Here is a 14241-nt window from a genome sequence, read left to right as displayed (position 1 = left end):
CAATCTATAGAGGAAAACTTATTTTACTAACTATGATATCGGAATGCAAGATAACACAGTATGATACAATCTTATTGAAATTGAGACTAATAAATCAAAATAAAATAGGAAAGTTCCTGAGACTGAGTCAAACATGAAAAGCTTGGTATGGCTAGGAAAGCACCCTCCAGCACCACTGCAGGAAAGGCCAGACCCCATGACTTCCACGACATCCAGGGACCGGTACCCAGAATTGGAGCATCAACACTTTAACTCCCAGTGCACTATGTGATGTTATGATGTGGAATACCAAAAACCAAAAAAATCACAAAACCATGACATAACCTCAACTCTTGTCTTTTGCAGGTCATCTCTTAGTGCCTGTGATGATGTCATACTATTATTATACATCCACTTCTGCATGCACGTTTCACACTGCTATAAAATAGAGCATTGCTATATGGAAAAATGAGTCAAAGGAAAGCTGTCTTCTCCTTTAAATTATAAGTGAAACTTGGGGAAGATACAGAGGGCTCTGGAATGTCCTATAAATCCTCTATAACTGAAAGTCAAGAATGAACTATAGTAGAACAAGCTATTTAGTTCAGCTGAGCACAACTTGGAAAGTGAGTTTATCGTGATAAAAGAAGTGGATTACATCAGATGATGTCCTGCTAAGAAAAGTTCCCAAAACATTATTCTAGGAACACATGAAATCTTTGTGGGAAATGAATAGTAGCAAAATCAAGAAGTGGTAGTAGTGCCATTACAGACTGAAGTAACACTATTTCCCTGCTGATGTCTCTGGACAAACTGGTGATACATGCCAGTCCTGTGTACAACCTGATACAGCTTCTCACTACAGCCAATTGCACTATCACCTCCCTCTTACATGTTGCTTCAGTAGCTACAAAAACACACAAGCAAAGGTTCTGACAGCCAAACTTCTATTTTCGTGATTTTTATCATTTCTTTGTCACTCATTATAGACTTCATAGCAATGGTGGGGAAAAAAATGAAGAACAAATTCCAATCTGTCTGTAAATGCCACTAAGAAGTGGCAAGGATTTATTATTACTGCTGAAGCATCTCTGAAGTCACATCACAGCACAGACATTGAGCATTCTGCTTTCCACATTCATTCACTACACTGGTAACTAGATGCTTGAATCTTTTTCTCCATGCGCTGATTTCTAAGATGCCACTTTTTCCTCATGTATTCCAGTATTACATGTAATGTAAGAATAAAACAGCATTTTCATCTCAGAGAAGGGAATACCAGTTACAGGTCGGGTCTCTGAGTCACTAATTGCATCATGTCTCCCTGTTTCAGCTAGCATGTCTTTGTAATGAACTATACAAAGATATAACCTGTAACTCTACATAATCCACAGAAGGTGCTTCATATTCTCATGCCTTAGCAAAGGCCAAGTTCAAGCTGCAAAAATATTCAATAGTTTTTTTCCTAATAATAAGAAATGCAGAGACCCTCAAGTTTTTCTAGGTGAAAAAAGAATGATTTGTCCTCTGTACATAGGTAAGCTTGGCATACAGTTTAATTCTCACCCTGCTTACTGAGGCATTTGGAAAAAAATAAATGAAATCATGCAACAGCTGATAACAGCTTGTCATCAACATACAGCACAGCCTGGTCCTGACTGAAACACTTCCTGAAATAAATCAGATTTTGTCCTGATGTGAGCTGCTACAGAAATAAGATAACAGAAGAGATGAGCATCATTTTATCAGCAGCTTTTGAAACATTCTAATGTGACTATAAGCACAGTTTCTTAAGCTAACTACTATAAAACAGAATATTTCCTTGTGCTTTTCCCTGACAATTTTGTATACATACAGGAAAAATTATACAGTAAATAACTCCTAGCTGCCACTAAAAAGACTTTCAATTTCCCTTGTCATACTCCATTTACCTGTTTTTCCATTATATACTGTCAGTTTTGAATTTTTAAGTCCAAAAATGCAGGAGACTGCATCAACAAGTCCAGTGAGATTCAAGGTATTATCTCCTTTTGGATTTTCCAGCAGCAACACACCATCTAAAACCAAAATTATAAAGTTAAGATAGTTTTGGAAGAAACATCTGGATTTCATGATTTTCTAATGAGTTCCTGTAAGTTTCTAAGCTACTTTAAAACTTGCACCACAACATATTTCCAAAGAATTTTGCAGTAAGGGAAATAGAAGATATATTTGCTTCCACTAACAAAGCGGTCAAATTATTGTCACTGAATTACAATCCAGCACTATGCTGCTTAGATGTGTCAAGATGTTCACCAGCTTTGTTACTCACCACTGTTCTTATTTAGTAAGTAGTTTCATGTACCCACTTTCCAAACATGTAACAAAGCATACTTGCTTTGACACACAAATTGTAACTACGTGTAGAGGGAAAAAAATTCCAGAGTGCTCTTAGCTTGCTCTCCTTTTAATATCTAACTCAACCTTGTAATACTTCTAATAGTATCACTCTACTTGCATATGAAAAGTACTTTTGGCAATCCAAACCACGATCATGGTATTCTCTAATTTAAGTTTTCTTTCCAGTTCTGTACTTAGGCACTGATCTTCTCAGAACTAGTACCTTCTCCACAGCAAGGCATCACCTATATAGAGTGATGCAGGTACACAGCCTATGTGTGGGTGGATACATACTCAAGTTTAATTCTCATGTGTCTCTATATAAATATTCCCATACAAATCCTTCTGCAGAACATAAATAACACAAGTGCACACCTACATATTTACTTCAGGTCCATATCTGAAGCTTTTTTTTTTTTTTTTGCTTTTAATTTGCTTATTTTTTAAGAGCTACTTCAGTGTACTACTGAAAGGGAGCTTGCGCCACCTTTCAATCAAGTTCTTGGCTCCAACATTCTTCACTTTGTTTTCTCTACAGTCTTAGCATGACACCCCTCACAAAAGGAAGCAGGCACATTCCTACCTTGCTCTGTCCCATTAACACAGACTTTGAGGTTGACGTAGGCACAGGCTGGACCAACACGCTCACACAAACCACCTCTGACAAGTGTAATTTCTAGTTCTGATCCCTTCAGCTGAAAAAAGAAATGGGATTATCTGCATCTTGTTTTGTTGAAAAACATTTGCTTAAGCTGCATTAAGAATTTTGTCTTACAATGCTAAACATCACTCTTATTTAAATAAAACAGAAGATTTTGTCATGTGCTCCTTCAGAGACAGTATTCCAAATATAATTTTATCCCTAATACAAATTAAAGATGAATATCCAACGCAAGAAAAAAATAAAGTGGAATAAACAGCCTAATTTTCACTCAGTGCTGCTGAGCTGTGATGACGGTCTCCCAAAATATAGTCCAAAAACGAACACACTTGAGAGAAGATGACAATTCCAGAGATAGCTCAGAGAAATTCATTCAGGAAGACAGGATGCTGCTCTCAGGACATCTGCTGAAAAAGCCTTCCTTTTTGCCACTGTCTACAGAGAACAGCCAGGGTAGAAGCTCTCCTGATACCAAGTCAGGCATTGTGAATATCTCCCCATTAGCAACCAGTGTATTAATTACAACTTGAAACACCACAAGAAATATGCATCTTCCTTTCCGAACGTGATACAAGATGAAGAGACTTAAAAATACGCAGCAATACTACATGAACAAATGTATTTTGTAACTTAAATCACAGCTTCGTTAAGACTATGCACAATCCTCTCCCAGAACTAAATACAGTTTGATATTTCCTGCACTTTTATAGATTTTGATGAGTAACGTTCTAGAAGACCACCAAATTTACATTTGTAATGAAACAAACGTCATTCATAAGCAATGATACTATGTGGCCATTTTAGAGTGGTTTTGTTTTTTAAGTCCATTTGGAGAAGGTCTTCGGCAGGAGCACAAACACAGAAATGCCACTCTTTGCTGAGCGCCTCTAACACTAAAGGCACTGATGGATCAGCAAACCTTGTCTTGTGTTTACCCACTTTTGCCAACAATTACTCACAACTTTTTCAAGCAGCTGCTTTTCCTTCCCAATATTTTCTCAACAACAGCTCATTTGGGCTGTCCCTCAGAAAGAGTCCTTGGGAGCATTGTTCATAATTAAGACCAGGATCAGTTTTTTTTATATCAGAATAACTTCACAGAAATATTAACCCTGAATGCAATCAAACACTTTCAAGAAGAAAAAAAGAAAAAAAAACAAAACAGACTGCATTTCATTTTTTATCCTGAGCTTCATGTATATTCACTACCACGCAGACATCCTTCTTTTTAAAGCTTCCAGAGATCTACTGCAGTGATCCTGCAGAGCTGATCTGACTCATGTGCAGCACTTGCACACGCGGCTCTTTCACCTTGCAGCTGCTTTCGTACCTGAAAGTGCACATCGGTCACCATAACACATCTGTGTCAATGCTGCTTACCCACCCCCAGCAGCAGAACACAGTCAGTGCATAATGACAAAAACATATTAACTTCAACAGAACAACAATATTTTTGCTGTCTAAACAATGAACTAATATAAATAGAAATAACTATGTTAAATGCTTCAAGCATACACAAATTGCTACCTAACATATTTAATCCGGTGCCCCAGCAGCCTTGTTTTCAAGCTATTAAATAAAAGTAACCAACCTCACCTGTTTTCTTTTTAAACACAAAGAAAGAAACAAGGACACTCATGGATGTGAAACAATACCCCCTCTATCTCACATATACTGATACAAAAATATCTGCCATCAAAACAACTTGCTCATTTAAAAGCAGATGACCAAATAAGCCTGTGCAGTCAATGCTGTTTTCTTCTTACCTGGGTTGTCTCCTGGATGAGAACTTCTTTTGAGGTAGGAACCGGGTAAGGCTTCAGGGCAGCCTTTATAGTTGCAAAAATGAAATCTGTGTGTTCCTTAATGACAGTATCCAAGTAATCACCTTCTGGATATGATCTGTAGTACACTGTAATCTCATCTGTGGGAACCAGATTTCGCTGCAGGAGAGACCAAATACACAATTAACCACAGCAAGATGCATACAGACTAAAAGAAGGATGCTTTTAAATTAAGAAACGTATTAGATATTTACCAGACACTCATTAAAAGTTTCCACTGAAACATTAGAATAAAGCAACCATTTTGTCAGATGAAAGAGAAAGAGGCATGAAACATGGTGGTTTATTCTTCTGAAGATAATGAACAAAAAGCACACTTTCCTCTAAATGCCTCACTTTCAAATTCATTCACCATCCCTTCTGTTTAATCTGAAAACCTCCCAAATTTATAGAAAAGCTGCTCCTGATGTATGAGAAATTTAATAGCACCCACATCCTGGGAGTCTAAACACTGTTCTTCTATTGAACAATATCCCAATCAATGATATTTTCTTAACACACAGCAGTCTCCAAAACATCTTGGTGTTGTTTTTGAACATGGCGATCTGATTTCTAAACTTGCACATTAGTTCTGTCACATCTCACATACTGACACTTCAGAAGAACAGGAGTTAATTGGAATGGTACACTTACTGATACTGAGAAACAGCACTACTCTGCTTCACTAAGAAAACAGTTTCAAGGAGGAAAAAGTCCTAACGCCATCCCAGCAATAGTTACTGTAATCTGAACTTGGTTATTTTTATCATTTGTATGCTTAGGTAACATGAGTGCGAATGAGAAAACGACAGAATAAATGCATATTAGCACCATGTTAATTAGAAAACAAGATTAAGTATTTTGACATTCACCTAAATAAACTTAAATGAAATCATGCCATTAGAGAAGTAAATTTGAGTGTAAGATTCCTCGTGGCTACATTCTTCCTGTTCTTACATGATAAAGATACATATGTACACAATTGCAGAGAGTGTTACATAGATGTAGCTATTTTGTAAATAACTACAATTTGGTGTAAAATTGACATTTTTCATGTGTGCTCTTACTGCACATGTGCACAGCCTTCTAGCTGCTCACCACCAAGTTAGCCCAGTAGGAACACCCTATATATATACATATCATAGAACAGCATGCTCCACACATGCAATGTGCATGTGTGCATGAGGGGACAGGGGATTGCTCTGTTTTAGGGACATGGTTTTCCTGTTTTGTTTGGTTCTGTTTGTCTGCTTTGTTTAAGCTTGCAGGTTCTGAAGCTTTTAAATTTTTTACTCTAGAAAGGCATGTGCATGTTTTGTTTAAAGACTTCCTCGTCTTGTGATCACCTTGCTGGTGACCTGGCTTTCCAAGCACAAAATGGAAACACTGACTTCAGCTCTTTTTCAATTGGTATTGTAGAAGTTACATTGGTTCAAAGTGCTTCAACACAAAGGTCAGACAGCGTCACTTGTATGCATGACGAGAACAATTTAGAGAAGAACCATTAATGTCAATTGGTGCCTCCTGCAATTTGCTAAGGCACAAGCTTGTTCCCTTTTGCAGTCCCAGGCTTGGATGCCTTGGCTGTCCACCAGCCCAGCTGAGGAAACGCACCACAGCTGACTGCAGAACAGAACATCTGGCAGGAAGAGAGCAGGCCTGAGGGCTGGTTAACTCTCCCTTCAGCTATGTTGCTGAAGGGAGAAAAGCAACAGGGGCTTGGTTAAAAAGGTTTATTCACCACCAACGATTTATAGTAAGAGCACAAGGTTCAAGTCTAGCTACTTACAAATACAAATATATTTCTAACCATTTATTTCAGAAAGTTGACAGATCAGGAGTAAATGATATAAGGTCTGTGCTTATAAGGTCAGTTTCTGCTACATGTTGCACAAAGACAGCTCAGAAGTAAGCTGTCCTGTTTCACTGCCTCCCAACCTTTTTGCGAAGCTTCTGAATGCGGTTGATCACTTCCCGGGCCACTCCTTCATCCACCATAGACTGGTCTGGGGTAACATCCAGCAGAACTAAAACCTAGGGTAATGCACAGAAGACAGCTGAACAGGTGACACACTGGAAACAAGCCACTATAGCTTGCTCAGAAGCACAGTTACATTTTCACAGAGCTCCTCACAAAATATCACACTGAGAGATGTACTTCAACATCTCTAAAACAGAGAGTGTTCACCAAATACCAAGAGCCAGGCTGAACAAACAAAACCCCAACTTCTCATTTTCGTTTCATTTTTAGAGGAATGCTTTCTTCAATTTAAAAACAAATAACCAAGAAGATTACCTGAGCATCAGAGTGTGCCTCAAACTGGGCAGATCCTCCTGCAACCTGATCAAAAGTATACATGAGACGTAGATCCTCCCCATGAAGCTCATGTCCTTCTACAACAATGGTGCCTACAGAATTGACAGAAGAATCTCTTTTACAATTGAAGTAAGAAAAATTCTTGGAAGTTCAGAACACTTAAGATTTCAGTCTGAAATCCATGCAATGCACAATGTTAACCATAAAGTTAAACAGCAATTAAACATTCAAGACACACACTGAACTATCCTGCATTCAGGTTTTTCCTACTAACACTTCTACAGGCAGCAGAATTCTGCTGAAAAGCAGATATTTCAGCAGGTGTTGGCACACACCTTGAATGAAACACAGTAAAACTTAAAAATAACCTACATTTTCAACTAGGTAAATAATTTACATTCAAACAGTTAGCCAAACAGATAACTGGAAAGTTCACATCCACTTGTAAAGCTGGAATTGAAACCATGTATTCAGAATAAAAGCTGTCACACAATATTCAGTTCAGTTTGACTCAGTCTTACAGAACAGCTTACTTCTTACTCCATTTTGGACATACAATGGACCTTGAACAAGTCAATGGAGTAAGATCAGTATATGTAAAACACTTCTGTTCTACAGTCAAGAAAATAATAAAAGAAAAACAGAACAAGATTTCTTAATTAACATAGAATTTAATAGAGATGATAGCTGTGAGATAAGCTTTAAGTTTCCTGAGGTCCACAGAAGGAGACTTTCATATTTGTTTCTTATCCTTAATCAACACATCCACGTGCAATTGCTTTAAATTTTTCCTTATAGATGCAAAATGCCTGTGGATTTTTTTTTTGGTTCAGCTTTGCCACTGTTTGGTGATTTGTACCACCACATACCTGTCTCTTGGAATTCCTCCAGCTGCTCACTCTTCAGCTCTTTGATTGCAGCCATGACAGGCTTAAATGCACCTTTCAAACGCTTCCCAAGCACCATGTGGTCAGGTTCTGCTCTCAGCCGGACTCCATATTTATCTTTATTTGTGGATAATGTCACCTGGCGTACGTTAAGCTCCTATATAAAGACACCATGAGAAAAAAAATGAAGTTGAACAACAGCCATTTCTGACAACTGCTAGAAAGGAGGGTACAAAAGGACAGACCACAGCACTAGGAAAGGCATAATTCCTTGCTGCAGACTTTCTCAATGGTTGCCTCTATGAGCCACGTAATTTGCTAACACAGCACAGCAAGTAAACCCAATCAACACAGAAGATCCTACTCTTGTCTTCAGCCTTTAGGCAGGCATTCCACTGCCATCACCAGACAGCACTCAAATCAGATTTCAACAGCCTCTCTTATTTTAATGTTACAACTGCCCCAGAGAGTTAAAACTATTATCTCTGTATGCAGTGGTATTAGAAAATGGCCTGGCAAAATTCAAGAGGAAGTATGTGACTAAAACATGCCTTTCAGAATGCTTTTAGCCAGAAAACTATTATCAACAACTTTATGTGTAAGCTGCACAACTGTTACTGCTTCTTTTTGACCCTTACCTGCTTATTCCAAGTCCTTCCTGTACAGAAAAACACCTTGCTCAGGAAAAATCACCATGCATGCTTTGCAGCACAGGAGCTCCAAACATCTGTGTTGGGTGAGTAGTGACACCCAAAAAACCTCCGCCAACTTCAGGAGGGATCCAAGACCAAGACTGTCATTTTGCCACTACACAGAAACTTGAGTGGGTCTCTATTTTGAGTAATGTTTTTGTAGTTTTTGTACCCATTTTTGAACAGTAACATAGTTGTGTTAGACAGAGAAGAACTGATTGAGTGGACAGTGTAGCTACACATGAGGAGAAACCAAAGGGCTGGAGCTATCTGGAGAGAAGAACAGTAAGGGGGGAATATGACTGAGATTTAGAAAGTTATCAAAGTGCTGGATATAAAAAAAAAAAGTGCTATCTATCAAATCCCCAAATAATCTCTCAAATTAAGGAGTACGCAGTGGAAGTTGCAGGAGATGGGTTTAAAACAATTTACATTGAGGAGTTAACTCCTGGAACTTAATGACATGAGAGGGGAGGAAGGCAAGAATGTATCAGCATGTTCAGAAAGGAATTAAGCTCTTGACAACAGGCAGGTGGGAAGATAGTAAAAGGAAGGGGTTGGGACCAGTCAAGCATTTTTAATACAACAGCTGCTAATGGCTGATGAGGAAATGAGTCTACTGCAAGAAGTAACCCAACACTTGTGCTCTCTCTGAACAGACTCTGCTATTGCAGGAGACAGCAGACAGTGCCAGATGAGCCATTACTCTAAGCCACTAAGTCATTTCTTATGTTCTTGATTACAAGTATTTTCCTCATCATACAACCATACTAACATTACCATTAAAAATATACCATAATTGCACAGCCTGGCCAGCATACAATGTGAAATTCAAAAACATAGCACAAACCTCTCTCCTCTACACTTAATTCCATCCAGGAAACAACTGCATTACACACATTATTAATTACATCATTAAATGATGCCTTGGCATGCCTCCCATAAAACCAAGAGCACTACATCCCAGTGTTGTTTCAAATGTTCAGGATAGCCCTGTTTTTCCCCTGCCTTGTAAAGCTACAAAACAAATACGTGGCAGAACTTGATAGCAAAATTCCTGGTTTCACATCGTCTCACTCTTTATCCTCGTAGAGTATCAGGGACAGAACTTGAAAGGTTTGAATTGCCAACACGCTGCTCTTCTACAGTTACAGATCTCTGTACGTATCTGAAGCACATTTCACTATAGTTTCATAGACTTTGACTGTCAGATTGCCCAATACTTACAGCATGTTGTGCTTAAATCTCCTCCAGAAGGTTAAGAGTTCACAAAAACATGATATGGAATCATCAAGTGCATTTGGCAAGCAAGCTACTCCAAGTCTTATAGGAAGCAGAAGTAAATGGTGGCATCAGCATAAAATGAATAGCAAGAAGCCAAACTGACTCAGAAGTAATGCTTAAACACAACCTCTGAGCTCAAAGTCTAATTCCCCAGGAAGTCCTACTGACATGAGGAGCCAAGAATCCAACTGAATCCAATTTTATTTAATACATCTTTTAGGAAATCTAATGAAAATTATGTACTCCAGAAATTCAGTTTTAATTGGAATGAACCCACAAGTGGTAAATGACTACCTCATGGGGAAAAAAATAGCAATCCAAAAAAATAGCACAAATTTAAAGATGATTTTCAGCCTGATTAGGTAAATACATACAAGCCAAGTCTGTTAGGACAATTTTCCTATGCTAATTAGATTAGGAAATCATTCTTCTGTATACATTATTAATTGTAAAACTAGAACAACTCTTCAAAGAAAAAAGCAACTCTCTATCTTGGATTTGTTTATACTTGTCTCATTGTAGTGCCTTGATTTAAAGTAGTGCTTATTATTATTTCCCTAGAAAACCAAAACCAATTGCACCTGTTACATCTCATTCACATAAAGTGGGGCAAATGATCCTCCATATTCACAACAGGAAGAGCAGCATATTTCATACATTCTTAGTGCTGTACAAGGGCCTTTAGTTTCTGCCAATATTCCATGAGCCAGACACAATCAGACTGTCCTGTAACCTCCCTACCAACTGCATCCAATTCTCAGAACAGAGAAAGAAATGCTAGTGCTGTGCTTCAGCATGGCTGTGCCCTCTGCTTAAAAGGGAAGCATTACTGATTATGTAATATTGTCAGAAACAATGTGAAAGAACCACACACTGCCACAGCTCATGTGTCAGTTAATCCAGCCCATTCATAGATTCAGTCTACTATGTTACAGTGACACCATTACATTATGAAACACTGGTAGACCTTGAACTTAATGAAAGGGAAAACAATTACTCCTGCTTGATTATAGCCATACATAGAGGTGAAGGTTGAACAGTATACAGAGGTTGGATGCAGACAAGACTGACTGCACACAGAGATTTACTCAAATAGAAGCCTATATCACTAGAAGTAAAGAAGCAGCCCTCAACCAGAAGGCTATAGAAGGCTCCATGTACAAAACAATCAAACAATCACATTCAACAATTGCTAAGATCTTCCTGGATTCGTTTCATTTTGTGAGCTTAGCTGTGTTCACACAAAAAGTCCATGCTCTGGATATTAGTTCTATATTAAATTCCTTTTACTTAATGGGTTTCCTATGTTTTCATGATGAGAGGTTAAGACTGTAGATCAAAGAATACCGCTATTTCTGAAAAATTCATCTACAAATTTTTCAAAGAATTAACAATTGTATTTTCCAATTTCTTTTGCTGGCAACTGCATGAGGTCAAGTGGTGGCATTTTTCTTACAGAGCACTAGAAACACACTTCTGGCACTAGTTATAGGTTCTGAAGTTCTAAATATGGGAGGAGGTTGAACAAAATTGCAGATAAGTAGTAATGTTCCCACTTGTCCATACTCATTGACCTCTCCAGCTCTGAATTGCCTTGGTTAACAACTACATTGATTGCTATGCAAGACAAAGAAAAACACATTATGCTTCAGCATGTTGAATTTTAAGATACAAAATACTTTGTGTTATTTTTATTATACATCTGCACTTCTATAAGCTAACATGACAGGAAAGTCTTACCAAACACACTTAAAAATCAATTAAGATTTTTTCTTAATTAAAAAATTGTGCACTAAGGAGATTTAAGAATTTAAGTCCCACAGTACCTAAAAGCCAAAACAAAGAACATTGATCTAAACATGTCTTGTGCATCAAGCCGTGACTTCCTTACCCAGCGTTCTCCTAAAAGAAGTTTTAGATACTTGGTGTAGATGGATACGTAGGCTTTGGGAACAATGGTGCTGTTGGAGTAATACATAATTGGGAGTTTAAGAGGTCCTCCTCTGCTTCAGTCATCTATTGAATTTCCTGTCATCAGCTGGCACAGCTGCTGTCACCAAGTCAAGCAATTTGTGCTTATCTTGCTCACGTCAACACAGATTTTTGTTTTCTTTGTCAGGGCAAAGTAGTTTTCTTGACAATGCCAACTTGAACTAAAAAAAGTTCCATCGGATTTTAAGCACATGACCAGATGTTCTATTTCAGAGCCCTCTGAAGACAGCCTCATTAGAAGGAACAAAGAATCCTTAACCTACCAAGGGCAGGCATTCAATGAGGGCCAAACCATTTCCAGATGAGGAAAGAAATCCCTATATGCCCTACTCTCAGTGGTTATTACAATTGAAAAACAACTTGTAACATCCTCCATGACACGTTTCCATGAGACAACACAAGAGGTTACATAAACTTATGAAAGAAAACAAATCCATTAAGGCTAGAGCACCATAACTTTATGCTTCATGTGCTACTTCATGAATTACTACAGCTGCTGGAACTGATGCTGTCATGATCATATCCAAACTGATCTGGAACGTGACAGATACTCAAAAAACAAAAATGACATGACAAGGTCAAAGGCCAATTATTAGTAGAAACAGACAGTTACCACAATTCCACCCACTGGAGCCATACTAGTACAACAGCAGTTGGGAAGTATACTGGAAGTAAAATAGAATGAAGAGTTAAACTGCAACAATAATCTGTCTTTCCCAAGTACTTAAAACTCAGAAAAAGGACAGACTTAGGAGGAGGATGAGAAATACACCTCATGGCTCTCCTTTCCAGATGTGAAGCTATGATGAAAAGAAAACAGAAGCCTCATAAGCTGTACAGATGTACAACTACATTGCTGTTGAATTTTTTTTCTCTTCTGAGAATTCTGAATTTTCACTCATTTAAACAGAGATTATTTCAAGAAGATTTGAGGCCAGAGCACAAGAAGGATAAGCATGTGGTTCACAAGCATTCAGAAAACCTTCTTTAAACCTCTAAGTGGCATCTCCTATAATAAAAGATGAAATGAGGGGTGGGTAGTTTGTGTGTTACACTGTACTTATCTTCTTTAATAAGGATCCTGTATTAGATTAATCTCTCTTCTTCAAAAAAGACATCAGTCAGAAGATACTAAATAGGGAAGATCATCTGAATAACTGGAAAGGTTGTCATTTTCCAAGGCCAGGCTGGTATGTACTCTATGCATAGTCATTGGATCAAGAGCCACATATAAATACAGACAGGCTGCATAAAGGAAGGATTCAAGTGAACAATCAAGATAGATCAATACAGAACTTATGGTCACAAAATAATCCCTGATTTACACTCTAATGCATACATTATACCCAATATCAACAGCAAATGTATGCCTTTACAATTCTGCTTTCTCAGCAAAGAGCTGGTCCTTGAAATGCAATTCTTTCCTTCCAGTGTCACATACAAAGTCATGGCATACGTCCATTGACAACAGTGAAAGATCTGGGTGACAAGCAACCATCCAACCCAACAAATGTCTACTACAGCAAGAGGAAATTAAGACTGCTCAGCAAGATCAGTATTGCTTAACAAGTTTTCGTTCTTTCCTCACTGCCTTCCAGAGAAAGGCCTCCAATCTTACAGTGGAGATATTTACTTATTGTACTTCCTGTTCAGTGATGCAATTACAAAGCCCCTAGGCTGCTAGCTGTGAAAAATTACATGTATCATAGCACTTTATATCAAATGCACCATCACGATAAATTTAAGATAATACTTCAATTTAATTAAGAAGTTAATACCATTGTTTTGCAAGTTGTTTTCTTCTAGATGCTGATGCCTTAAAAATTTCAAGGCAAACTTGGCACCACAGCTTATCTAAATTCATCACTGCAACTGAAAAACAACTCACTATTCCCTCTTACCGTTTGATTCCTCATACATCACTGACGTGAAAGCACATATTATCTATTTGTAATGAAATGTAATTGAACATAAAGCCCAAAAAAGCATTCTCTACATACAATCTCTCAAGCAATCAAAATTTAATAGGCTTTGTGCCTTCAAAACAGCTGCTAAAATGCAGTACTGAATTTTAAAATATTTATTTATACTATAAATATCCAAATAAATGAAGTTTATTTACAAAAAACTTTTTTATTTCACTTCGAGAATACTATGGATTTTTAAATGACTGACTAAAAGCAGAAAGTCCAGCCAATTTCAGCAAGTTATGCTCAAAAAAAAAACT

The 14241-nt window shown here is 37.8% G+C and overlaps 1 protein-coding gene across 2 annotated transcripts in view; it reads right to left on the bottom strand.

The window, feature by feature from the left end:
* Nucleotides 1–14241, bottom strand: part of IARS1 (isoleucyl-tRNA synthetase 1) — a 96406-nt gene that overhangs the window by 11643 nt on the left and 70522 nt on the right. For both annotated transcript variants that reach the window (XM_019620004.2, XM_010718400.3), the window contains exons 27-32: nucleotides 8029–8203; nucleotides 7139–7251; nucleotides 6781–6876; nucleotides 4786–4962; nucleotides 2942–3053; nucleotides 1911–2036 (exon numbers count right to left, since the gene is read on the bottom strand). In XM_019620004.2, the coding sequence (XP_019475549.1) occupies nucleotides 1911–2036; nucleotides 2942–3053; nucleotides 4786–4962; nucleotides 6781–6876; nucleotides 7139–7251; nucleotides 8029–8203 (799 nt within the window). The remainder of the gene's footprint in view (nucleotides 1–1910; nucleotides 2037–2941; nucleotides 3054–4785; nucleotides 4963–6780; nucleotides 6877–7138; nucleotides 7252–8028; nucleotides 8204–14241) is intronic.

The sequence above is a fragment of the Meleagris gallopavo genome, chromosome 14 (genome assembly GCF_000146605.3).
Source record: "Meleagris gallopavo isolate NT-WF06-2002-E0010 breed Aviagen turkey brand Nicholas breeding stock chromosome 14, Turkey_5.1, whole genome shotgun sequence".
Classification (NCBI taxonomy): domain Eukaryota; kingdom Metazoa; phylum Chordata; class Aves; order Galliformes; family Phasianidae; genus Meleagris; species Meleagris gallopavo.
Note: the sequence above shows the minus strand (reverse complement) of the source record. Positions and strands in the feature narration are given on the sequence as shown.